Below are 27,947 nucleotides of genomic sequence, written 5' to 3' on the forward strand. Positions count from 1 at the left end.
TTGCCTTTGATCTAGAGCATAGCATAGAACTATAAATCTGTCATGAAACACCATTAGAAAATGCATCTTGCTTTACCAGTATATTTGGCTTTTAGAGTATTTATCTGGTAAGCAATTACTTTCAAAGAAGGAGAATTCTTTCCATTCTCCATAGCTTTCCTTCTCCAGACATAAGAATAGAAATAGCTCTACTCAGGGTTCATATAGCATGCTGCAGGCCTAAGCAGGTATAGCCCTTCTCTCATGTTAGTGACCCCAACCCCAGAACATCTCTTTCATATTCTTCCTGGAGTTTACCATCATCCACAGCAAACTGTGGGAAGCAGTGTCTACTAGTTACCACTACCTTGGGTACATGACAGTCAGCCCCAACCAGACTCTGCTTGTCTCACAAGATATTTGCAAGCATTTGGCAGGAGCAGCAAACGTTTCCATATGTACAAACTTGTGGTAGTATGATTTTACACCCATGCATCCTTGGCACATGCATTGAACCAGGTTAGCTATGTTCTGTGGGCTCTCTTATGTTTACAGACTCTTGCGGTTGTTCTCAATTGGAAACCAGTTTGTTTAATTTCTTTCTGAATGTGATGATCAGACTTTCTCTTTTCTACAGAGCGTGAGCAAAGTCTGGATCAGGATTGGCTGTCATGTCTGCCGTTAAAAGGCACTAAAGTGACTTCAGCAAGTATTGGGTCTCACCCTGAATATGTTCCAGTGGTGTTTTGCTCTGCTTTTATTACTTTCATGATTTCATCATCTAGAGTTGTGAAGTTAACACAAACCATCTCCTCTAAGTCCCTCATTTAACACTGGGAATCAAGAGAATTCACAGAATTGTATGAACATTTTAAAACAACACAAAGAAACGTTGAGAAATTTAGGTGCCATCTACTGAGTATTTAAATGTAATTTCAGTAATTTTCTATTTTTTTCTACATTTGCAAGAAAATTTCATCTAAAAATATAAATACCTATTTTAAATTGGGAAAATATGAATCTATATTCTTATAGGTCAGTATTTGATCATTCATCTGTCCATATAATACATAACTATGAACATATAATAAGAAATTGAACTCTTACCTTCTCATAAATGTAACAAAATAACCTAAAAAATTTACAGAAGAAAATCTGTAATTATAAGCTACTAACTGGTTTTCCCCCTAACCTATTGGCTATTTTATGAAATAAATGGCATTTTAATGCTAACCAACTAAAGATCTAAAACAATATCACATTTCCACAAGGCCACTAGATCAATTAAGTACAAAGATTTCAAACAACCTTGAGCTTTAAATAAACACACACACACACACACACACACACACACACACATCCCACAGGCATATAAATCCCATTAAGTAAAAGATTAAAACAAAAGCAACAAATTATTCCACTAATTCTTGGAAGTGATTTCATGGAAACTATTATGAACTTGTGTAATATAACCCACCCAAATTCAAACAAACAAAGGTAGGAAATATAAACTATGTCAAACCATTTGCCTTATAAACAAACAAACAAAAAAAGCATAAAGGTACCTACTTGCATTAGAAGACTACATCTGTTTATTCAACTTCCAGAAAACCAGTCAGCCTTCTGCTTATCACTAGCCTTAAGCTGTTTCTATTTCTTAAGCAATGTATCTGTGCATTTGCCAATTAAACCTGAACAAAACTTGTTGATACATAGATTGGTAAACTCCAATTTTTGCTGTTACTCTTATTTTTTTTTTATTTTTGGCCAGTACTGGAGCTGGAACTCTGGGCCTGGGCACTGTCCCTGAGCCTCTTTGTGCTCTACCACTTGAACCTCAGCACCACTTCCAGATTTTCTGATTAGATTATTGGAGATAAGCATCTCACAGACTGGCTTCAGACTCGCACAGCTGGCTTCAAACCGCAATCCTCAGATCTCAGCCTCCTGAGTAGCCACCAGCACCAGCTAAACTCCAGTTTTCTTTGCCATCCTATTTTATAACTACAAAATCTCAAAATACTAAATAATCATGGAAAGAATTCTCTAAGCATCCTTTGTTTGGCTGGCTTTACTTCACTCTTTGCTATTATAAATGAGCAGTTTACCTTCCACTTTTTAAATGGTTACATAAACTCTGTAATACCTTCAGGTGGATGGAAGAAATGCTGAAGCACAGAACCAAAGGTGAATTTCAGGCAAATGGACTAGCCCAAATCCATCCATTAATTAATATAATTGCAGTGTACTCATTGTGTATCTGATTCCTTCTTATTCTGGTGTTGAAGGTGTGGACATCTGGGCCTCAAGACCGAGTAGATAATTTCCATTGTCCTTTGTGGAAGTAAACTTAGTTTCTATGCCTTTTCTTGGAGAAAGGGTCTTCTTGGTGAATATATTAAACACTTCTGTGTAACCTTTAAAAAGTAACCATGTATGAATCTGAGAGATATCAGAAATATATTCCTACCATGAAGGAAATCTCTCTACCTGAAAATAACTAGCTTTTTAAGCTATAATTACTAAGAAATACCATTAATTTGAGGGCAAAATTATGCTTTCAAGAATATATTCTATGTTAGCCAAATAATACTCTAAATTGGAACAACAAAATTGTGAGTCATGAGGAGGCACCTGACTGGAATCTTACAAGGATAATGCACAAGGATCACATGTTTTAGGACAACCTGAGCTACATAGTGAGACCATGTTCCAAAACACAAATGATCATTGATGATGATAGCAGAAAAAGGAAAAAGAATTATGACTTTCAAAGTAACATTGAGACCAAGAGGGGTTAATTGACTGTCAAGTATTTCATAGCTGTACTTTTAATTTTATTTGCAAACATCACAGTATTACATTAAAGTATGTACAATAAATACCTCATAAGGTATTCTTTTGAAGTTTCTCAATGTATTTAATTGAATTTAAATAAAAAATAAATAATAAGTAAGAATTTTAAATTTTTTCATAGCTACCCAAAGATGTAGAACACTTTACTTCTCAATATACAATGCATTTTAGGCAATAACCAAAAGAAAAAAATAAGAGAAGTCTTTCTTATGGTTAACTTTTCATTTTAACCCTCTAAGTTTTAGACAAAACTACCTCAGAATGAAAGGAAATTTAATGCCATCAATAACTGATCAATGACATCGTAAACAAAAGTAACAATTGATTGATTTTTTTTAAATAGGAAGGATCATTTCAATTTTGCTCCATTTCTAGAAAATACATTGATTTCCTTCTCCTATGAGTTAGTAAACCTTGGTGGGTTTCTCTGCCTAGAATAGTGTCCCACTGTGCATCTCCTCTTTTCTTCTGACTCTATTTGACACCTTTCATCTGATAATGCCATCACAGGATCAGAGCTGATGCCAAAAGCTCTATCAACCAGAATAGTTGGAGGAATATGGTGGTTTTTCACCCTAATCATCATTTCATCCTACACTGCCAATCTTGCTGCCTTCTTGACAGTAGAGAGGATGGAATCTCCCATAGACTCTGCAGATGATCTTGCAAAGCAAACCAAGATAGAATACGGGGCAGTCAGAGATGGATCGACAATGACCTTCTTCAAGGTAAGAACCCGAGGATATGTTCTCAGTGGTTATCTTATTCTGGGTTACAGAGGGGAAAGTAAGAGCTTGTCCAATTAAAAATAAATAAAAAGTATTTGATACATTTTTAGAGAAATTTTATTTATTTATGTATTTATCTATGTACTTTTTTTGATTACTTGGTGGTTCCTAGGGCTTGAACTCAGGGTCTGCGCCCTGTCCCTGAGCTTCTTTTTGTGCAAGGTTAGCACTCTGCCACTTGAAGCCACCGCACCACTTCTGGCTTTTTCTGTGTATGTGGTGCTGAGAAATCAAACCCAGGGCTTCATGCATGCTAGGCAAGCGTTCAACCACTAAGCCATATTCCTATTTGATACATTTTGATGAAATGAGATAGACAATGACTTAACCCATTAGAAGGAAGCCCTGGGCCTTCGGAGCAAAGCTTTTGTTCTGCCGTCTTTCCCACACTCAATTTGATATGGCTACATAGATTATCCTCAATATCCTCTCTGACCATTCTACCAGGAAAACAATGCTGCGTTCTGAATATGATCTATCATCTGTTCATGAGTCACTTTTATGGAACCTACAATATGAAGATTTTGACTACAGAGATACTTAATTTTTTTTTAATTTCTGCTCAGTACTTGAAGAGACAAAAAAGGATGGGGGCGGGGCAGGTTAATATTGGAACTTAGTTGGAGATTTTAACACAAAATCTTCCAAGGAAGATGTTCTACAGCATGAAACTAATGTCCCTAGCCAGACTGAAGCATTCCAGTAGCCATGAGTGGTTTATGAGGCACCAAAGCAGAATTATGTTATAGTCCAACTAGTTGTTGTTGTTTTTATTTATTTGTCAAAGTGATGTACAGAGAGGTTACAGTTTCATACATTAGGCCTTGGGTACATTTCTTGTATTGTTTTAAGATCAAATGTATGTAAGATCCAGTCTGTTTAAGATCAAGTAATTTCTTTGTTATTGCTTATCTAGACTGATGAGCCTGATTTGCTTAGGGAAAAGCTCTAGTAACTTTTATTACCAAATGTCAAATATAATTTTCATGAAAAAATAAATGTAGTGAGTAGACCCAAATAGCCCTTCACTTTACATGAGTTAGGATACAACCTTAGAAAGGTAAATTGCCTGTTCATAATCACATATCTGGTCCCTAATCAAAAAGGAGCTAGTTCCTTCTTTAAAAAAATATTGATGAAGGTAAATATGTTCTGAGAAAAAAGAAAATAACATTTTAACCAAGGCATCTTAAAAATACCCATCTATGTAAAGTCTTCAAACTCAGATTATCATAAATAAAGTTGACAGTTCAAGACTGAATGGACTATTTTGACTTCTGATAAATACTAATTTAGAAAGAAAAATTAAGGTGTGGGTGGCTAACAAAGAAGTGAACACTTTTTCATATGATAGTACTAGTTCATAAAACAGGCATTACCTGTTTAATGAACTTTCCACAATACATAATAGCACAATAATATGTGATAAATAAGACACTTGCACGAAGAATAAACTTTACCTAGAGATTTATCCAAAATCAAACTATGTGAAGAATGAGATATATTTCCCCAGTAAATTAAAAAGATGGTTCTTTTTTTATTTTACTTTTTTCCTTATTTATTGTCAAAGTGATGTACAGAGAGGTTACAGTTTCATAAGTTAGGCATTGGATACATTTTTTTGTACTGTTTGTTACCTCCTCCCTCATTGCCCCCTCCCCCCGACCCCTTTCCCTCTCCTCCCATGAGTTGTTCAGTTGGTTTATACCAAACAGCTTTGCAAGTATTGCTTTTGTAGTCCTTTGTCTTTTTATCCTGTGTCTCTCGATTTTGGATGGTTTCTTTTTTAAAGAAAGATTGTTCTAAACATTCTTTTTTATTAAGAGTAAATAAGTATACATTAGGTTATGTATAATTCATGATCATTGTTTTCTTCCCTAGATGGGCATATTTTAAGGAAAAATAATCCTATATAAATATGTGGCTTCCAAGTTTCTGATGGTATCTTCCTGTAAGGGGATATGAGTTTCCCAAAACTAGAGATTCATCCCAGTTCTTAGCAGAAACCAGGGGAGTCACTTGCCAGGCACATAGGATACAAAGACCGTGTCAATGCAAAACACAATATATCTGAAATTAAAAGTCCAGGAGGATTGCCCCACTCAGCACCACCAAAGAATTTTCAAGCATCGGGAAATGGGCTACAGAGAAATGAGTGGAAGCTATTCTGTGGCTTTTTCTATGTGAGTTTCCAGTGCATTTAAGAAAGAGGCTATGTAGGGTTTTGTTTTTTTGGTTGGGTGCTTTGGTTTTTTGTTTGTTTTGAAAAATGATAGACATGTCTCAAAAGACCTATGTGTTTCCTACCTTCATTTCAATATGGTTTTGCTCCTGTGACTCTCTGATGCAAAGGATGGCTTTCTTTTTCATTGGCAGCCTAAGGTAGCTACAGTAACATGGGTGTGGACCATGCACTTCTAGAGATCGAGCATGGCTGCTCTCAACTGCTGTTCCCAGGGCATTTTCAGAGAGCACTACTGTGTTATGCCTACTCCTGAACATGAGGCCCAAAGCATGGTGGTCTCTCCAGTCACCAGGCAAATGAGCCAATCAACAGGATAGGAAGAAAGAACATGGTGAAAGCAACACTCTTGTGCCCATGAACATGACATCGGCACAGTCTGCCAACACTGAGCCTCACATTCCGTTTGTAAATGTTTTCTATTGACTGTCTCACTCTGTCCCCTGTAAAGGCCAATTGAGATAAGAGCTCTTCTCCCATTCTATGATGAGGAGAGTGTGCCACAGAGAGGCGAGTTAGCAATGGAAGTAGTTAATAATAGAAGAGGGAGGGTTCCGTCAAACTTCAGAGAATTCCAGGAAGTTCACTGAAGAGAGAGAACTGGTTGGCTTAGGTTGCTATTATATCAGCAGAACATGAAAGAGTGCCTGGCACATAGTAGGAACTCAGAAAGCATTTTTTCCAATAAATAATCAATGTATGAATGAAGTGTGTCTGTGAGAGAGAAAGAGTAGTGTAGTATGCATGAGAGAGAGAGAGAGAGAGAGAGAGAGAGAAGAGAGAGAGAGAGCAGGAGAGAGGTAGACAGAGAGGCCCACACAGGAAGAAAACTGTTGCTGCATTCCCAGTCACAGGTTAGCTTGTGGCCAAGCAACACTATTTATCAAGAAGGAATTTATTTGCAGAAGGAGAATGAGGAGTAAATCCGATTTCATTTTTCCCTGGAGGGCAGCAAGCTGTCAGAAAGCTTCAGAGGGATACACACTCTGAGTTCTTAAGCTGGATTATTCCACAAGGGAAAGAACCATTTCAGCCTTTTAGTTCTCAGGGTAGTTTCATCCTCAGAATTAAGTCACTGAATGACAGCAGTTACTGGAACAAGGACTGGGTCCTGACCTGGCTCTCCAGCCCACATTAGTGCCAAGCTGGCATCCCCACCCCTCCTCATTCATAAAAACAATAGCTTGCTTTGGCTACAGAAGTCATATGCCTATGCATAGTCTAACCTAGCACTTGGACCAATCGTTGAAGCACACACCATCTGCCCAGATGGGTCCTATTTCCACTCAATCATGAAGACACTTCTAATAAGAGACATTTTCTTGACACAGACAGTGTAATGAGCACTCTTGTTCCCAGAACAAAAACATCCTTTCTGGCAGCTTCCCAAGGGTAGCAACCTGTCCCTGTACTTTCAAGCTGATTTTAAATACGTTTTGCAACTATAAAACAGGCAGGTGCAGAATGCCCAGATATTACCCAAATCCACAATCAAACAAGACTGATCTACAATGTTTGCCCTCTATGCCACCAGCAAGTGATGTTCTTAGCAAAATGTCTCCTAGGAAAGTGAGGCTACAAGTTGCTCACTAAATTTTCACTCAGAATCCACCGAGCTTTTCTCGTAGACTTGCGTACCCTTGCAAACAGAATGAATGACAGCTCAGATTTCAGAATGTGGGTATTGAATTTCAATGTAAAGACACCACACACACACACACATACACACACATGTGCACGCACACATTTACAAACAGTTTGCATTTTAAAGAGTTTCCACTATCTTGTATGTCAATTCAAGTTATGATCTGGAACAAGGAAATGCATATCTGAGACAAGTAAATTGCCCAGTTTTTCCTCATTGTTTGTAGAGTAACCAGTCATGGTGATCATCAAAGACTTTATTTCTACAGTCTCATTTCTACAGTCTTTTATAGACATGTAAATAACCATCGACAAATTCTAGCTTTCAGGTGAACATTCTGCCTGTCATTGCCCACAAATATCTGAACTGTGTTTTGTGCATAGGTCAATTTAGCCAATGGTATTTGTGTAGCACTACATGTTCACAAGTTCATCTGTACCCTGAATCTTAAAGTTTTAAACACCATGGACAATATTGTAGTCTAGTTTGTTAAAGAGTGTCAGTTAACATAAGGACAGTTGATAGAGAAAGATAAAAAAGGACATTTTAATAGCAAACATTTTAATAATGTTGTAATAACAAACCAAGAACAGTTGGAGACATTTTTTTAAAAATCCTTTGGATATCAGAGGATGACTGATTTTTCTTCTTATCAAAGCTTCCGATAGTTAATAGATCCTGTTTACAAGTCAAATATTTATAATTTGGAATTTCAACAGATTTTACTTAAAAGAAAATTTCAACTAACTCTTTTACTGCTATTTGAGATAAAAATGAATTAACAATCCACTCCTAATTTTATTAGTTTCCCTCTCCTCTGCTGATGAATCTCTTGGTTCTTCCCATTGTTTCACATTCTGAGTAGTCAGGGCTTTCCCTGCCCTGTCAGCTCTGGGTACCACCACTGGCACAGAGCAGTTCTTTCATGTTCAAGTTTGTGGACACAACTTGGTTGCAGCTTCTGAGTGTCTGTGTGATCTGTTTTTCTATTTTATTCCAAAGAATTGCTACAGCAATAGCAATGAACCCTTTTCTTCCATCAATGAGGCTATAAAACACTCCTGTTTTTCTCTATTTTCATAGGGAGTAGAAAACCAGTTATTTGTCTCTGCTATAATTTTATTAATCTAGTGGAATTAATTATGCAGACCTTTGCAAATGACCTAAATTATCCAGACCTTGATTTCTCTGTCTGCAAACTGAGGCTAACACCTAACTCACAAGGTCATTTTAAGGATCAAATGATTTAACAGAGGCAATATACTTACACTACTGCTTAGCAAATCATAATCCATTTTACAAGCTAGGTATTACATAATAATCACCAATATGGTCATCATTATTGTCAAGCCTTAATCCTCACTATGAGCCCTGTTCTTTCAGTCCTGGAATCTTTGTTCAATTTCTTTACTCTCAGTAAGTTCTAAACTGTATGTCTTCCACTATTGGACAGAAAATTCAAAAGCAATGCCAGGAATCAAGATCGGAAAGGAACTGAGACTTGACCAATCATAGACCGAAGTGCTTGGGACCATTTCCTGAGCACATACCTTGCAATTTATATTTTTGCAAGATTTTCCAACATGGCATCCCTAAAGTTGGCAGTGTTAAGAGATAAGAGGATCAAAGATCCGGAATCTGTAAGGTTTGAAGATTTGAATAGTAACAGGGAGAAATGATGCTTGCCTACCTAGTACATGTAATACGTGGGGCTCAGTATGTGTAGGTGAGAAGCAGTGTGGACATGAGAATTTCTTAGGAGTCAAAATGGCTGTGAAATACTTATGTAAGTAATAGTTCTCAGTAGAATCTTTTTTTTCCAAATTTTTATTATCAAACTGATGTACAGAGAGGTTACAGTTTCATACGTTAGGCATTGGATACATTTCTTGTACTGTTTGTTATCTTGTCCCTTCCCCCCTTCCCTCCTCCCCCTTTCCCTTTCCCCCCCTGAGGTGTTCAGTTCACTTACACCAAACAGTTTTGCAAGTATTGCTTTTGTAGTTGTTTGTCTTTTTTTACCCTGTGTCTCTCAATTTTGGTATTCCCTTTCAATTTCCTACTTCTAATACCAGTATACACGGTTTCCAATATACTCAGACAAGATTACAGAGATAGTGTAGGTACAACCACAGGAAGGTGATACAAGAACATCATCAATAATAGAAGCTACAGATACAGATGGGACGTTGAAAGTAGTTGCCTTGTAACAAATCACTATCCTCCTAGCCTCAACCCAGAGGATTACACAGATTAGATCATGATTCAGTCTAAAATGACTTGGATAAAATAGGTTTTAAAAAAATCATAACAGACTTGTCATTTCTGGCTTTCATGGTCTAGGGATTTCGGACCAGCTGTGGGAATAAGGGACACTCTAACCTTTATCATCTTTTTTCCACTGCATGGTTAGATGCCGTCAGCAACCAAAAGACATTTTAGGGAAGTTACTGAGCACTGAACCAGGAGAACTGAAGCAGAGAGCTATTATGGGAAGACAGGTTTCAGGCAGAAATAATCATTTAAGGGAGCATGACATGAAAGAAATTTCTAGAACTTCTCCATTTAGGAAGGGACTTTTCACATAAGAACTATTAGCACATGCTTGAGAGAGCCAACTAATTTTACCATCAGTGTCAAAAGTGTTTGGTCTCTGTAGGTTAAAAATGTATTTGTTTGGGAAGAAATCTGTGGGGTCGATTTAAGTTACCCTTTTTCAAAGCCTGCTATGTTGCCTGGAATGGAATGGACCAATCTTAAACTCTATACAGGAGAAAACATGAAAAATATTTTAGCAAGGAATTTTCTAAAGGGAACCAATACTTTTTTTTAAATGTTGGAGAATCTGCAAAACCCCTAATTTTCTACCAGTGTAAGACAAAAGTGTAATCAACAACAAGATCATATTATACACATTTCATAGTATGAACATTAGAAAGACACACTCTTCACAAAGCAGAAATGCTTTCTTCTAATAATCTTCCTTTGAAAAATATTTTAAAGTCATAATTTTGAAATACTATGGCAAGTTTTCAGCTAATGAAGATTGAGATTTAATAACCCATTGGATATAATTGTCTCTAAGACTACCACTTATCCTTGATGTGTCTGTTTCCAAAATTTGGGCCTCTGAATAGCTGTATTTCTGTATTTGATTAATTTTTTGTATTGCATTTCTTTTTTATTATCTGTAAGTAGTTATAAAAATAGGTTCAAGGCTGGGGATATGCCCTAGTGGCAAGAGTGCTTGCCTCGTATACATGAGGCCCTGGGTTCGATTCCCCAGCACCACATATACAGAAAATGGCCAGAAGTGGCGCTGTGGCTCAAGTGGCAGAGTGCTAGCCTTGAGCAAAAGGAAGCCAGGGACAGTGCTCAGGCCCTGAGTTCAAGGCCCAGGACTGGCCAAAAAAAAAAAATAGGTTCAAGTCCAACATATCCATTTATGAGCACAGTGTATCTTGATAAGTGTCACCCCACATCTTTGGTTAGTTTGTAAAGTTTTTGAGATTATGATCTTTCTAAAGCAAAATCAAATTGGAAACAAAAAGTCATAATTGGTAAAATATTTTGTTCCTTAATATTCATGTACTAAGGACATCTATAAAATCATTTTTGATAATGCAGCAAGAAACAAATATCAAGAATTTATTCCTAGTGTTTATGTATCTGTGTATACTTACAAGCAAAAACAGATATGCATAAACATAGATCAAAAACATAAAAGTTTCAGGCATATTGACCTGAAGTAGAGTTAGAAACCATTTGATTCTACCAAATAATGAGATTCTACATCTTTGCTATAAAAGCCTACAACTTCTTTGGGGGGGGGAGGAATGTGATAATGAATACTTATCTCAATAAAATAAAACATTGGGGAAAGAGTTCTATGAAATACAGCTTCTATAAATGTTATAAAATTGTTCCAGAATTGCTCACTCTATACCACATCACAAAAAACCTATAACTGAAAACAATGAAACTAGATAGAATGGAAAGATCTTGCTAAGGAAAGGAAAAACTACAGACAATATTCATGCTTTCTTCCAGATTCCAACTGTTCTACATTCTAAAACACTTTCTAAAGTTTCATCTAAACAAACAGAAGCTGTTGAAAGTCACGTAAATAGTTTTCATAAATACGTCCAAGTATAAGAGCTATAGCCAACTCTTGCAAAAAGATGCTATAACCCCTTTCTGTAGTCGTTTATTTTGAAAATTTGTTAATTCCAAGCTGGGTACTGGTAAATCTAGCCACTTGGGAAGCTGAAAACGAGAGGGAGAAAAACGGAGACTCTCTTAACTCATAGCAAGGCTGAATGACGTGTACTTCTTATCCCGAACTATGTGAAAGACTGAGATTGGGAGGACCAAATTTCAGAGTAGCCCAAGCAGAAAAATAAAAGAGATCATGTCCTTGGTGGGAAATTGACATGCTCCTATTCTCCCGCAAATGACAAGACTCCTAAAGTAGTCAGAACATAGCTCAGGCACGTACCAGGGAGAGAAGTGACACTGTTTCTCAGAAATCACCAATGAAATATAAGACCAGAGGTGTGATTCAGGAGGGAGAGTGCTAGCTTAGCAACCATGAATAGCACAAAAAAAAAAGAGAAAGAAAAGTTGTTCATCTTGTTAAACCATTCCTAGACCATGAGTTTGTGTCTGTGTATTAAAATGAATAGTTCAGTCCCTATTGCTTGACAGCACAGTCTCTGGAATAAGATTGCTGAGCTTCATTTTGGCTTTAATCATTTTTACGTGTAGGATTCCACTTCCGCATCTATTAAAAAAAAGAGATAATGGTATATATGATCACAGTGAGGATTATATATGCAAAGTGCTCAGAATAGTATTTGGTGTGCTGCTGTTATTCTGTTTTCAATAGGCAACTTTTAACTGCCTATAGACATGTTATAAATCACTGCTCAGTGTTTAACATGCATACATTACAAGAGAAAATGAGAGAAATAAATAATGGTCATCAACACTGAGACAGTAACTCTCCCTTTCAACAAATTGTTGGTGAAAAATGCTTACTCTTCGCCAACAATGTCTCATCAGTTTTGGCAAGACAGATATCATGAGTTTATCGAAACCTGATGCCGTTTAGGATTAAGAAAGGAATCCTGGATGATTTCAGATTTAATAAATGAAGCCTTTTCCATTTTAGAAACTTTTGCCAAAAAGCTCAGAAGACATTCTAAATAATATAACTCTTGACATATTCCAAGAAAGCACAGCCAATCGCTGTTTGCATTTTTTAAATATACTCTGCATTATAGAATGATTTAGCAGGACAGCTGGGACTATGAAAGCTCTATACTGTCATTCAACAGTCATCTTGGTCTTTGAATATTTAGCATAGATTCCTGTGAGACATAATCCTACATTTAAACATTGTTCACATTTGTATCTTAACTTTTTTTTTTCAAATCTACTTTTAGTCTATTACAAAGGTGCAGCTAATTTAGTCCCATAATATTGCTTTTGATCTAATAAAAATAAACACAGGGAACAGGGTGGGGCTTAAAAAGTCAACACTCCTGTACTGGCTTGCCTACTAATCAGGTCTGTGTGTCACGTGCTATCCCTGACCTCAGGACCTGATCTAGAGTCGCATGGCTGGAGAGGTACCTGGATAAAAGTCTTTATAGATTTGCAGTGGTGGAAAGTTTACTTTTTCCCAAGGTACTTGAACTTTCTACAGACTTTTGTAAATATTAATTAAGATATTCCTTAGCCATTTTGTTTCCTGTGAACACTAAGCTTTCTTGCATTTCAAGTAGCCTATAATTCTACATATGGAATATAATGATGCCCCCACAAGGGCAAACTTTTCAAATGAAGCAAGCAAAACTTTGAAAGAAAGCCATGTGGCTCTATTCTCTCTCTACTTATGCTTATCATTATTAGGGGTAGAGTAATAAGGAATCAAAGAAATGCATAATGGTCCCTGTCCCTTCAACTTGACAATGCTCCCTACCAAGCAGCAGTTTTCATGCAGAAGGAAGGGTCTGCCATCCTTGTTTCAAAGGATAATTACATTTTCCTTATAGTTTCTTGGGGGCCCAGACTAGAACTGCCAGCTACTCACAGAAGAAAGGAGTGCTGTTGGGTTTAAATCTCTGAACTGTGTAGCTCAAAACATAGCATGAAGAACATGATAGCTCAGGACACAATTTATTGTCAAACTGTGATGAGATAAGAAAAAAAAATAACTGAGAAAGAGTTTAGAAATCTAAGAGCCCTTGAATATTGGGCTGGAAGTGAGTGGCTCAATTCTCTGCTTGTTTAGTGCATTTTAACAAATAGCAATTTGTTCACCTGGTGAGTCAGCCATGGAGTAAGCTACATACTATGCATGTCCAAAGGGACCCCATCTAGATCTTTTAGGGACTGGAAATAATAAAAGCCTGCATCACAAAGTTTGAGAGCTACGTCCAATAGGGACTCCATAACCTCTGTGTATGGTTTCAACTGATTCTTATCTTTCTTCCATGTCTTTCATTCCTATTCAGTCCTTTCTAACTTTATCCATTGACTAGGAATGAAATGACCAGTTTGGTCCCTGACTTTCACTGACAAAAATCTAGTTTCTTAACTATCATAGATATTCCATGTAATAAAATTTAAGCATGACAAAAAACTTTTATGGAATTTTTATAGGGAGGCTGACAGATATTGGTGTTTTGTCCTTGAGACCTACTAGCAGGGAATGAATGCAATGTTTTCACATGTAGATCAGGTAAAGTTAAAATCATGTTTAAAACAATTTTGGCTATTTAGATATTCACCTCTCCCAAATCATGATGGAATACCAGAAATGGCATTGAACTAGATACTGGGAGTCCTAAGGTCCAAGGTTATCACAGATATTAATTAGTTTGGTGACTTTTTTGAAGTCACTAAGCCCTCTGCACTTCATCTATAAAAGTGGCAGTTTGAATGAGCTGATCTCCAAAGTCTCTGACAACTTTAAAATTTCATACTTCAAAGAAAATCATTTTTCCTGAAGGTAGTATCTTGATGAAGGAATAATTTTCCCAGCTTCACTTTTACTGCCAACAAAAAAAAAAGACTGACCTCCATGCACTGGTATAAGTTAGCTCTTTATTGTAAGTTTAGCATCATCAGACTCATCAAAGCTCAAATCACATGGCAAATGGAACATTGACCCATGCCTGGGTTGTGGAGACACAGCTTGAATCTGCAATGTCCCTGGGGTTGAAGAGAACTCTCAAGAGACTCCTTCTGACAGAATAGGGCCTATAAAACACCAATATCTATAAGGCACTGTTTATTGAATTGTTATTTGTCTCATAAGATCTTTCTCAGGAGGCTCTTCATGTGCCTAACAATCCACAATAAAGCCATCTGTCCTCTCCTGACTCATAAAGCCTGCAGTATTAGCCAGGGTTAGGATTCCAATGAGGCCCTGGGAATACTTCTGCATAATTAAACATACTAGAGTTGATTCCACAGGTACTTGCTTTATTGCTCATGACCCCAAATGTTTTAAGGCGATGCTTGTCAAGGAGGATGTAATACATAACATACCAATACAGATGTGTCAGAACCAGAATTTACTTAATTCTTGCAGTGACTTTCATCTTTGAAATAAATGGAGGGAAGCCTTGATGCAAATGAAGACAAATTCAGAGAAATAAAAACTCGGAACAATACAGAAATTACAGAGGAAAATGCAAAATGCTTAATTATAGTTCACTATTCAAAAGAATGGAAAACACATATCTAAGCAATATGAAAATGTAGGCAGCATATTTGTACAAAGAAAAGACGATAATGAGGTAGTGATGTCTATGTATAGATCCATATATTCTATATCACATACATAGTTAATTATTGAATCTATTAAAGGACTGAGTAAGGGAAATGATACAATTGTAACATAGTTTAAAATGAGTTTCACAATCCTCAATATCTAAAATACAATCACAATGAAAAATTGTATATGTAAAATGTGGAAAGAGCTTTCTGATCCAAATACTAACTTGAGAAGAACACTTGCATTTCAGATTTTCTAGAGAAAAGAACCATAAATGGCTGTGCTTTCACCAACAGAGAATATGATTTCTCTCAGACTGGTCCAGGAAAGCAAGGCTGGAGTGGGTATTAAAACGATGCTGCTCACCACGCAAAAGGATAAAACAATTCCTGCTAAAGTTGACTGAGTGAAGGGAAATGCTGTAAATGGTTAGTCCTGGAGTGAGCTAGCTACCTCTTAGCCCAGGAAACCATCATGGTTTGGTCTTTCAGACCACAGTTCACTAAACAAGTGCTATTATTGATACCCATATTTTATCTTCCCTAGCTGAAAGCAAGAAAGGATCTTGAACCAATATCTTACATCAATCTATCAGGGGGTTCCATTTTCTCCATAGATTCCCCAGGACCCCTGAGGGATTTTCTGCAGTGAATTGGTTCTTCTCACAGCCACCAAACTGGAGTCCTAGATTCATCCATCTCTTTCCCTTGCCTGTGGAGAAAGAATTTCCTTCCTTCCATTTAATTTGAGCTATTGGGATATTGAGTAGCTTTATGCCATGCTTTGTTCAGCACTCTTCTGCTGGGGGTGGGGGTGCTTCATCTTTCTGCAGAAATCGAAGATATCCACATATGAGAAGATGTGGGCTTTCATGAGCAGTAGACAGCAGACTGCTCTCGTCAAAAACAGCGATGAGGGAATCCAAAGAGTGCTCACCACGGACTATGCCCTGCTGATGGAGTCCACCAGTATTGAATATGTGACGCAGAGGAACTGCAACCTCACTCAGATTGGAGGTCTCATTGACTCCAAAGGCTACGGAGTGGGAACACCTATCGGTAAGAGGAACATGGCTCAGCCAAGACTGAAATGGCCAGTGAGAGATGTTTGCAATGGCTTTACTCCACCCAATAAGAGAAATGCTCATTTAGATTGGAGGCTCCGTTTGTACTGAAAATTCCCAGATCTTTAAGCTAATAAACATTCATCTATTACTTTGTCCATGTTCACCCACAATATCACTATTTAAGAGTGTATAGATTTTGTTATTTTGCCTCCATGCAAATATGATAAAGAACACATTTTCCCAATTATTTCTCTTCACATTATTTTCCTCAATTCCTGTATATCTGATTTTCCTGACTTAAATTCCTCAAATTATAGAAAAATATTTCTTAAATTCATTATACTTTTAGATAAAAACTAACACTGCTTATAAAAGGATATTGTTCTATGTCAATAAATGGGGAAGCAAGGCTGTTTATCCAAACAAAGGAAAATATGATGGATAAATTATAATTTTTCTCAGTAAATAAGTTAAGATTGAATCAGTGAAATTACCAAAAACACAATGAATACTCCTATTGTTTGGTTCTATATAGTACAGCCCTCTCTGGAGAAATCATTGCCTGTTGGGTTACATATCTATACAAAAATAGCATTTTGCCTGACAATCATAGGCATGACTAAAATATTTGTCTACATTCAAGGGACAATTTCTGATTTCCTCTATGTAGAAATCTGCCTGTACTGCTTGCCATTTCATAGAAAACTACATGGAATAGGGTTCTGTTATGAAAGCAATCTGCTCCTCTCAAGTGAGTCTTGGGTAATTAGAAAGAAATCAAGGGGCCCTCTAAACTACTAGGCTAATGCATTAAGAATAGTAATTATAGTAGAGCCAAATAATTAAGTAAAGTAGGTTTGATTTACTTGTTTGCATTTTGTGTCAGTTGTTCTTTGTAAGGAAATAGCCAGTATGGCTATCCACATACTGCAGGCATCACGAATGGAAAGGCTTAGATCATGCTTGATCTCACGCCGAGTGAGTGAGGCTCATTGGTTGAGGTGATTGCAGAGAGTGGTGGTGACCAATGGCAGTTGATTGAATTGCTACTGAAAAGCTTGAATTCTCTAAACAACGCCTATCTGTCCAGTTACACATGGTGATCCTACACATATGGGGATTTGAGGACAAGTTTGTTAAATATTCCAATTTTTCAGACCAAAAGAAAAGTCCAGTTTTAGGTAAAAGGTAAAATTTTCTAATGTTTTGAATTTGAAAACTTATTATTAAAAGGCTGTATATCCTCGATTCAACTTACTATTCATCTATACAAACCCCAATCTAATATTACCATTTACCATGAATAAATAACCAATGTGAGCCTGGTTTCTTGCTATCTCTATGGTATTCAAATAGATGCTCTTGGAAGTTAACTTTATTATCACTGTTATCCTTAATAGAATCATTTTAAGGCAAAAAAAAAAAACTGTACTTTATTCTGTCATCCTCCCTGTGATCCCACCTCATCCTTCCAGCATTTTCTTGACACCAAATTTTCTATCTGGTAATGATACCAGAAAATAATAATGCATCTCACTCCTTCTGAGAACATTTGCACTTTAGCATGAGACCTTTAATTGGTGTTACTTCATGTATAATGGAATACAATAGATAAAACTTATAATATGATCACTGTAATACAGGGCTGGAGGTTTGAGGGAGCAGGACAATAGGCTTCCTTCTACAGCAATGCAAAGAATACTACTAAATCACTCCAGCACATTTAGAAACAAATGTCTGCCTTCGTGTGAGGCTGATTCTGTGATGAGCATGACCAGATGAAAGAGAAAGAAAGAAAGAAAGAAAGAAAGAAAGAAAGAAAGAAAGAAAGAAAGAAAGAAAGAAAGAAAGAAAGAAAGAAAGAAAGAAAGGAAGGAAGGAAGGAAGGAAGGAAGGAAGGAAGGAAGGAAGGAAGGAAGAAAGGAAGAAAGAAAGGAAGGAAGAAAGGAAGGAAGAAAGGAAGGAAGGAAGAGGAAGGAAGGAAGGAAGGAAGGAAGGAAGGAAGGAAGGAAGGAATAGATTTCTCTCTGAATATATATATAACTTACAAATATGCATATTAATATAAAGAGATCTGAATGTACCTGTTCAGTCTCACTTTGACCAATACTACCCACAAGTTCCAAAGTTAAAGAGCCTTGCTCCATCCCCAGATAAAAAGAAAGATATGCCAAGAGTTTTTCATAGTGGTCATAAACCTGTCATGCTCTTAAACAAAAAACAATGAAGGAATAATTGGAACAGATGGCAGATCTCAGAGAGAATACATCCACTGGGAATACAGCTGTTGAGGAAATTTGTGAGATGTTTCTGCTATGATGAATTGACTCTTTGAGAAGGATCAGTTGCTATTCAGGAAGATCTGTGTGTATGCATATACATTTCCTTCCAAGTGACTTAGATTAAGTCACTTCTAATGCCATTCCGTCCATTTAAGCAATAACAAAAATTTTGTCAAAGCATATGCAGAAATTTTAAGTTCTAGTCTTACCTGGAAGCTCCAGCTCTCTCTCTCTCTCTCTCTCTCTCTCTCTCTCTCTCTCTCTCTCTCTCTCTCTCTCTCTCTCTCTCTCTCTTTCTCTCTCTCTCTCCGTGGAAGATTGGGTTCCGTCACAACACAAAATTTAAATTTTGCTTCGTACACACTCAGGACAGAAGCACTGAAAATGTGCCTCCTAAGGGATTTAAAATAAAACTTCAAGAGAATGAGAGCAGTTAAGGTTTAAACAGGTTACCAGGAGCCTGGAAATTACCGTCCTTAGAGACCAACTTCAAACAGAGATTGGCTTTCCATCTGTCTGAAATGTGTTAGGTGTTGTGCAGCCTGAAGGCAGAAGGAGAGAGTCAGTCAACATTTATTGACTGCCCGCTGTGTCTATTGCTATGATTATCTCAGTCTCCCCTGCCATAAGACTCATTCTCACGTTACTCAAAGCACTTTCATGTACCTTAAAGCAAAGCACTCCTGGGTCATTCCATCCTTTACACACTATGTTTATGTTAATGGTACTAATTTTGACTCTATTATTCTGGTGATGTTTAAGCAAACATATGATATAAGTTAATTTGTCTTGCAGGGCCTTTTCTCTCACTACAAAGTCCTCCTCTTCATTGACGAGCCATAATCTCCCCCCAAAGTATTTTGCTATCCTTGACTTTAAGTACTGTGAGCATTTTTTTTAAGTCTTAGGAAGAAAGAATTGACAAATGCCACAAAGGCTAAACTTTAGATTTTTTTAAGGCATATGTGGACATGGGAGGAATGGTACAGGAACACTTTTAGGAAAGTAACACTGAAAAATAAAAAATAAGGAGATTTAAGTTTGATTCTTGGCTCTGCCAGTAACTATTAGATTCAATCATCCTTTCAGACTATGAATTTCTTCAATCATAAAACAAGTGAACTATATGATTCATAGGGTTACTGTTTGTCTAAAGATGCCTAGTCTTTAATTTGCTTCCATCAAGAATGGCATTAAATTTATAAGAAGAGAGATTCCATATCCAGTGGAGTCTTACTGAGGAGAAGAAATGGCAGAAAAAGTTCTCACCATCCAAGAAGAAGATAAGTTAAGGAATCTTGCTCAGTCTCACGTTTGCATTGATTAACATGGGAAGTTCTGCCTACAGGTAGATGTGGATACCGTCTAACTCTTACATGATTAAAAGTTCAGTGTCATTACCAAAAGATTGAACACAAATATTACCACCAAAGTCCTTGCAACTGAATTTTGTAAGACCTATGAATAATTCAAAACCTGCTCTTAAGTGTATTTGATTGACACACTCGTTAGTATGGGTAAACAGCTCTACCCAACATCTGCTCCTTTTCAGTAGCTTACAGTGTAAATGTTTATGGCTTGATATTCTCATAGTCCAATATGAAATGAAAATGACGCTCTGCTGTATTCATTCATCCCAGAATCCCAGTTCCTTTTATTTTATGGCTCCACCATGCCAGGGTGACTTGAAAGCTTTCCCTTCCTTGGTGTATATTTGTTGGAAGAGAGAATAGAAGATCATGTTGGGAAGATTTATGATGTAAACCTAAAACTGACATATGTCATGTTAGCTCTCATTGACTAGAAATCAATGGTGTGATTTACTGAACTGTAAGAGCCTCTGGGAAATACATTGAGTTACTCCCCTAGGAAGAAGATAAAATAGCCAGTCATGGTCATAATGTGAGAGAACCAAAAGCCTAGGAATCTAAACCAAAAAAAAATTGACATGTGAATAAAAATTCATGAAGAACTCACCAGAAACAGAAACATGTCACAGAATTCCTAGCTTAATCTCGAAGGAGTGAATATGATAGACCAGACGGACTCTCAACCTGTCAGTCATTCCCTTCCAAATTATTTAGGATCAGATATCTCTTACCTTGGTTAATGAATTTGTGAATCTGATTTTATTTTTCACAACAGCCACAAAGGAAGTATTTGCCACGAACATAGTCAAATTCCTTGACATCTTTTCCAAGCTTTTTAGTGACCACTGTTCCCAATGACCCCCACTTTCAGGCTCGCCTTACCGGGATAAAATTACAATTGCTATTCTACAACTCCAAGAAGAAGGGAAACTGCATATGATGAAAGAGAAATGGTGGCGCGGAAATGGCTGCCCTGAAGAAGAAAGCAAAGAGGCCAGTGCTTTGGGAGTAGAAAATATTGGGGGCATTTTCATTGTTCTGGCTGCTGGACTGGTCCTTTCTGTATTTGTAGCCATTGGAGAATTTATATACAAATCACGGAAAAGCAATGATCTGGAACAGGTGAGTCATCTCTCACTAAGACGGGAGTTTTGCATTTGAAGTATCTATGTTAAGTTTGAAGGTTTTAGGGATGCTTGCCCTTTTAGGTAAGTGTCTGTTGAATTAGATGCCCGAAAGAGTCATTTTTGAGTTAGAGCAAAGAGCTCTTGAATCCCTGCCAGGGGCTGGTGGCACTGCAAGCTCCATCATTTATTAATGAGGAGAAGGAAGAGCCTTATACACTAAATCCAATTAGCACTATTTGGAGTGACAGGGCAGAAATTCCCCAACTCAGTTCATGCCTCAAACAGTTATTTGCTCTTAAGATAGAAATTTTAGGAACAGCAAGAAAGACATAAATCCAAAATTAGAAAAGGGATTTAATAAAGGTGTTACCAGCCCTTAAGTGTAGAATGTGAACACAAGTACTAATGCAGAACAATTTATATAAAAACATAAACATGATATTTCAAAGTTGAGAGCTTATTTTTGTAATAGTATGACCTATAAAGGGCTGATTCAATCCATTTTTGGCGAAACTATAACACTAAATCACAGGAAGTATATTTTTATACTTTTACTTTTCAATTTTCTTTTTAGGATTATAAGATGATTTCAATAGTTGGCTATTTTTTTTTGCCTACTTTATTGTAAAAGGAACTCCCAATAGGAATTTAGACTTTTCTGAATATTATAAGTGAGATTTAGGATACTTCCTTTAGTATCATTCACAAATGAAATGCAAAGTACCTAGCTATCATAGTCCACCCATTTAATTTAAACATAGTGCAAGAATTTCAATATTATGCGCTATTAATAACAGACATAAATGTTTTGCTATCACCACCTTGAAATTCTTAGCAATTGTTTTAACAAGGGGCCTCACAGTTTCCTTTATGTGCTAGGCCATGCAAATTACATTGCTGATACTGATTGACAATTTGATATTAAGCCCACTTCCTGTAAGTAGAAGCTGTGTTTTATGCAACCAAAAACTAGGAAAGATTTACCATACCCAAGTTCTATGCTGAAAACCTACCCCAGAAATGCACAGCAATAGTGAAGATCCTGAACACACTTTTGCTGGCACTCATCATAGAAAATGCTCTTTAATTAACAGGAAGAATGGATTGATCTGCTTTATTCAAACTTTTAAATTTGCTCTGAGTTGTCTTGTTTATGCTACTAATTTGAAAAAAATTAAAGCTTGTATATATTATGCTTTAATGTGCTTCTCATAACTGCCAGCTTCATTTGATTTAAATTTTTCATTTGAACATGCATTCATGCTTTTAATTTATTCATTTTTCTATATTTTTTCCATTTCTTTTGCATGCAAGGCTTTTTGTTTCTTTTATGGACTGCAGTGTAAACAAACCCACCCAATCAACTCCACTTCTGGAACTACTTTATCTACGGATTTAGAATGTGGCAAATTAATTCGAGAGGAGAAAGGGATCCGGACACAGTCCTCTGTCCATACTGTGTAATCCATTTCTGGGAGGGAAAGGAGTACCCAATAGAAATTGCTTCTTCTAGTTGGTGTCATTGATTGTATCTTCTAAGCCATGACTCCTTATCCATTCATGTTAGTGAACTTATGTGCACCTCCCCTCCCCCAAACTGTGTGTTGTGTCAGGGTTGTAATAAGGGTCATATAGTCTTCTGGTTATGTGTATATACATGAAAGGATCTATACAAAATAATCATCTTTGCTTTATCTTCATTCATTAAAAGTAAGTGATGAATTGTGAAATAGGAGACCTGGGCTTTCAATAAGGCAAATCAGAAAGACAAAATGCTAATTTTCTGGACTTCTTTTCATCTTTGTGTGCTTCATTTCTTTCCCCTTATCCAATATATATATATTTGTTTTTGTCAATTATGGGGCTTGAACTCAGGGCCTGGGCACTGTCCCTGAGTTGGTATTTTTTTTTTGCTCAAGGCTAGTGCTCTGCCATTTGATCCACAGCTCCACTTCCAGTTTTCTGTTGATTAATTGGAGGTAAGAGTCTCATGAACTTTACCTACCCAGGCTGGCTTTGAACTGCTTTCCTCAGATCTCCACCTCCTGAAGCAACATGTTCTTTTAATGTACACATTTCAAACTTTCTGAAGCCCTTGTCTTTTCAATATGTGCACACATAACAGTGTTAATTTTTTAATTCAAAGATGTTTCACTATTCAAAAGGTACTATTTACACAAAGACTCAAACATGTATTAGATAGTAAAAATTCAAAAGACCGTGATCCAGCGAGTCATGAACTTGACCTTCTGATGTGAGTACAGAAGAGCATTATTTCAGTTGAACATTACACAGCACAGTCAAGAATGATTCCTACATAGAAATGTAGAAACATCAAACTCGCAAATTCTGTAGATCTAGAATCCCAAAGGAACTGATTGATTTCAAGCTATATCTTTTTCGAAGATTCAGGCAAAGTCCTAAACCATGAATGAATCCACAGCATCTCCTATGTACTGTTCACCTACCCTCCCTCTTTGCATTGATACACATCTTCCTATGAGACATTATTTCATTTCTTTCTCACTCAGCTAAGATAGAGTGGTTGTTCTTGGAGAAATCTTTTCTGAGCATTGGCACATTCACACTCATTTCTCGGGATCCATCACCATTATTAATTTATTCAAAATATGCTGGGGAGAAAGGAAAAGAGCAGAAAATAGAGGAAAGAATTTCTATACGCATTAGTTACAGATCGCTGTAGATTTATTTTCTACCTGCATTCAAAGCACTGTAAGTAATTTCTACACTAACTCAAGTTGGTGATACAGAAAGCCAATTGCAAACGTAACTTGCTGTGCCAAGACATGTCTGCTGGTCCCTGTCTGCTTGTTTTCCCCTTCACAGATGAGCAGGGGAATTGAGGATGACTTTTCTCTCCCATCATATGTGGGATCAGCCAGTCTCTGTTCTCCTTAATGGGGCTACCTCTTGATCTACCAAATGATCCTTGGAAATATATTCCTCAGAAGTAGGGATTTGCCATCCGTGTGGGTCATGTTACATTGCCTTCTCCTTGCTGAGCTTTCAATGGTTCCCAGTTTTGAGTTACAATTCCCCCTGACCAAGCCAGTTTTTCTTCAGTAAAACTTAATCAGAAAACTTGGTTTTTGTCATGATTGCTTCTAAATCTTGTCTTCTTTAAATAAATATTCTCTTAAGGAAATATCAATAAAGTACATTGCTATAAATTTACTGTTATTGAAGTAGAAAAATATAGTGTTTTTCCATGAGTCAGAATTCATATTTTCAGCCACAAATAGAATCAGACGTTGGAATAAAATATAATTCTTAGTACCATATTTTATTGCTTTAGTATATAGAAACCACAAATTACTTCAGCTTATTTTCTAAGAACTATGAGATATACCAACTATAGTACCAAAAAGTTCACAGATGATTAATAAAATATAGAAAATAGAGGTAGACAATTGCTAACAAAACTTGCCTTCTTACACAGAAATCATTCGTTCAATTTTTAATTTAGAAATTTAGATAAAGAAATGAAAACTTAAAGCCTATGTACTACCTTTAGACCATACACTACCTAATTCTGTACTCTCATGGTTTTCAAAAATGTCACCACATACAGCATTTCATCTGGTCTTTTCAGCAATTTTAATTCAGCTTCCAGCAATTTTAATTTAATTTTAATTCAGAGAAACAGATACCTGGATCCAAGACTCAGAATCATAAACATTAGAATCAGAAGACAATTTTATAAATTAGTCAAACTTCTGAAAAAGTACAGCCACAAGCGAAATGACTATTGGTAAGTTACTGAATATCTCAGAGACTTAGTTTCTTAGTATGTAACATTAGAATATCATTTCTAGAAGATAAAGTTACCTTCAAGGAATATTTTTCAAAAATAGTTGCCATTGGCAGGTATTTCCAAATAAGAGTGTCACAGTTAAAAATTCGGAAAGCATCACGCTAGAGACACCCTTACTACATTTATTTCCTCATGTTCAATATGTCGTCATGGATTGGGGATTTCCAACAAGGTAGAAAACCATTCAACAATTCCCAAGCTATTAGATCACAGGCACTTTTTCTTTAGAGCATCTGAATGGACCTGTGTCACACAGATGATCATCTAGAGATCACGGTAAAGAAAAGGTGTATCTCACCCACTGATAACATGCAAAACATCTTACACTGTGTGTGGCTCACCATACCACTCAACAAATAAATCATTCATTATTTGGAATAAAGTTGTCACTTCTCTTGACCTAAGTTTCCTTAATTGTAAGGCAAAGATACAACTATTCAATTTCTATATTTACCAGAAGAATTAAAAGACATCATATCATAGGATAGAAAGTGCTCATCTCAGCAGCAGTTCTATTAATGGTCACAAAATACTGAAGCAAGCATCAACATTGTATATATAATTGGAACTAAATAATCACTACATATTATTATTATTACATTTTTACTCTAAAGGTAATACCACTAATTCTGTTTTATATATGTACACGCAGAGATTATATATGTATATTATGCATAATACACATTATATATACAATTAATATACACAGATTATATATACATAGACTATTATGTATGTATATAGACCTCATATATACAGCAATATTGAGGGGATTCTGCAGACATAGAAATCAAGGGAAAAATTACGTATCCCAAGATAGAAATTTCATGATATTCAAATGATCTTTAGGCTTAGTCATAAGACATATAATGAGTCCTATTCGAAACCATCAAGCAGACAGTTCATTGTCCTTGTAAGTTCTTTAACCTTTCCAGTTTCTCCTTTTCTCTTTATACCTTTCTGTCTCTCTGTCTCTCTGTCTTTCGTCTTAACCCTCAAGCAGCTAGTTCTTGCTAACATGTAAATAACTTATCATTCTACAGTGACTCTACAAGGGTTCACAGTATTTCCAGTGAAACTTAGAACAAAAATTTTCAAGCTCTCTTTGCATCATAGTCCTTAGACTAGTATAAGTCAGAATTGCCTGGGGAAGTTGCTTGTAGTTCTCAAGGTCTATCCCTCAACATTTCTCTAGATAGTGTAGGAATAGCCTATCAGGTATGTACTGTCTAGGAATCCATGTTTGTATTAAACCCTGAAAGCCAATGCTTAAAATTAGTTGTATAGGTTTGTTTTCATTTAAAAAAAAATCTTGAAATCAGCAATTCTGTTGTAAATTAGATCAGATACATGAGTCATGAATTATCAACATTAGGAAATAGTTCACAACTTCTCTTATTTTTTTCCCTGAGAGTCCTATACACAGTTGCTTTACTTAAAAGCTGTTATTGATATGTATGAGTATTTGTTAAAACTAGCCTAAACCCAGAAAATTTTTACTCAAATTAGCTATTCATCATCTACTTTTATAAAAAAATGATAGAAGTTTATTAATTATACTCTGGTGAAAAAGCAATTAAGATTAGGAAGAGAGTAAGAAAGTATTAATAGATAAAACGTGCATCTATAACAACAAGTCCCATTAAATTATCCAATTTGTTTCCTCACAAGTGCTCATATCCCAATGCAGGGAAGAAGGGGAACAAAGCTCAAGATTAAAATTACAAATTCAATCGTTTTTTAAGCTTTTTTCCCAGCAAAATTGGAACTGACTAAGAACTATGAGAAACTTCTGGATCATAGGATAATAACCCTATCCAAGGAAAATTATTTGCAGGTACCTTGCTGCATTTGAATAGCACTTTATTATTCTTCTGTGAGCCTTCTGTGACAAAGCTCTTCTACAATGAATCCCAAGTAATTTCTAAGCTCATGGCCTTTACACTACAAGTCTGTTTCTTGTAACTGCACAAACTTTAAAAGGAAAAGAAAAGCACAGCATTCCTCCTGTACTATTTTCTGCACATCTGACCATGCCAAATGGCATTATTAATTAACTCTTATAGATGGTGAAAAATTCCTGCTTGATGCTGCAGTTTTAACTTGCCTTTAGGAACCATCTCATTATGCTTCTCACAGTTAAGAAATTTTATGTCCAGATGCACACATAGTAAAAATCATTTTTGCTTTCAAATTTCTCTCCACAGAGACTGATATCACAGAGAATGAGATTTCTCCTTAACTTTTCAAAGAATTCCTAATTACAAATGCTAGGGCATCTTTGGACTAGGAAGTCAAAACCACAAATGCACAAATTCAGCCTAAATACAGCTACAGCTAACAGCTCAAGCTACCAACAATGTATATTCTTGTTACAATAGAAATACACAGAACGACACAAGCATAATGAGTTACCATTGAATGATGGAATAAAAGTGTTCTTTCCCCTTAGCAATTTAAAAAAATTATATTAACTAAAATTTGCTTTCTGTTGAGTTTTTCAACTAAGTGACATGTTCAGAAAAAAACATTCAAATATTCAGAATTTTGAACTTGTAAACATAAGACTTTTGTGATCCCTTAGTCTTTATTAACCATAGGAACTAAGAAACTTGTAGCCATAGAAAATCTACCCAAATATAGAACCTTTTCACACAAACCTTTTCACACTCAACTAAGTGACTTCAACTCCATTTCTCCTGTGATCTGATCAACTAAGTTAGCAAGTTACATATGTCTGAAAAAGATTTCCTTTGCCTAGAACCTTAATTACTAATTGACAGAGAAGCTAGGAAACACAATGTTGGTTTAGAACTTTTCCAATGCACAAGTTGGTATTGTCTTATAAACCTGATTCAAAAGTGCATGTAACCCTATAGACAGAGACTTGAGAAAAAAAATTTTCTTATTTTCCTCTTAAATAGCTATCTGGATTTGAGAAAATCATTTCCCCATCATAACCTCAGTT

The 27,947-nt window shown here is 36.3% G+C and overlaps 1 protein-coding gene across 12 annotated transcripts in view; it reads left to right on the forward strand.

Moving 5' to 3' along the window:
- Positions 1 to 27,947, forward strand: part of Grik1 (glutamate ionotropic receptor kainate type subunit 1) — a 369,068-nt gene that overhangs the window by 330,941 nt on the left and 10,180 nt on the right. For 6 of the 12 annotated variants that reach the window (XM_048346335.1, XM_048346337.1, XM_048346336.1 and 3 more), the window contains 3 exons: positions 3,346 to 3,563; positions 16,132 to 16,357; positions 20,889 to 21,139. In XM_048346335.1, coding sequence (XP_048202292.1) covers positions 3,346 to 3,563; positions 16,132 to 16,357; positions 20,889 to 21,139 — 695 coding nt within the window. Of the gene's footprint in view, positions 1 to 3,345; positions 3,564 to 16,131; positions 16,358 to 20,888; positions 21,140 to 22,458; positions 22,610 to 27,947 lie in introns of those variants that run through there. The other 6 variants (XM_048346338.1, XM_048346340.1, XM_048346346.1 and 3 more) reach the window with 3 other exon arrangements.

This window comes from Perognathus longimembris, chromosome 5 (assembly GCF_023159225.1).
Source record: "Perognathus longimembris pacificus isolate PPM17 chromosome 5, ASM2315922v1, whole genome shotgun sequence".
In the NCBI taxonomy this organism is placed as follows: Eukaryota; Metazoa; Chordata; class Mammalia; order Rodentia; family Heteromyidae; genus Perognathus; species Perognathus longimembris.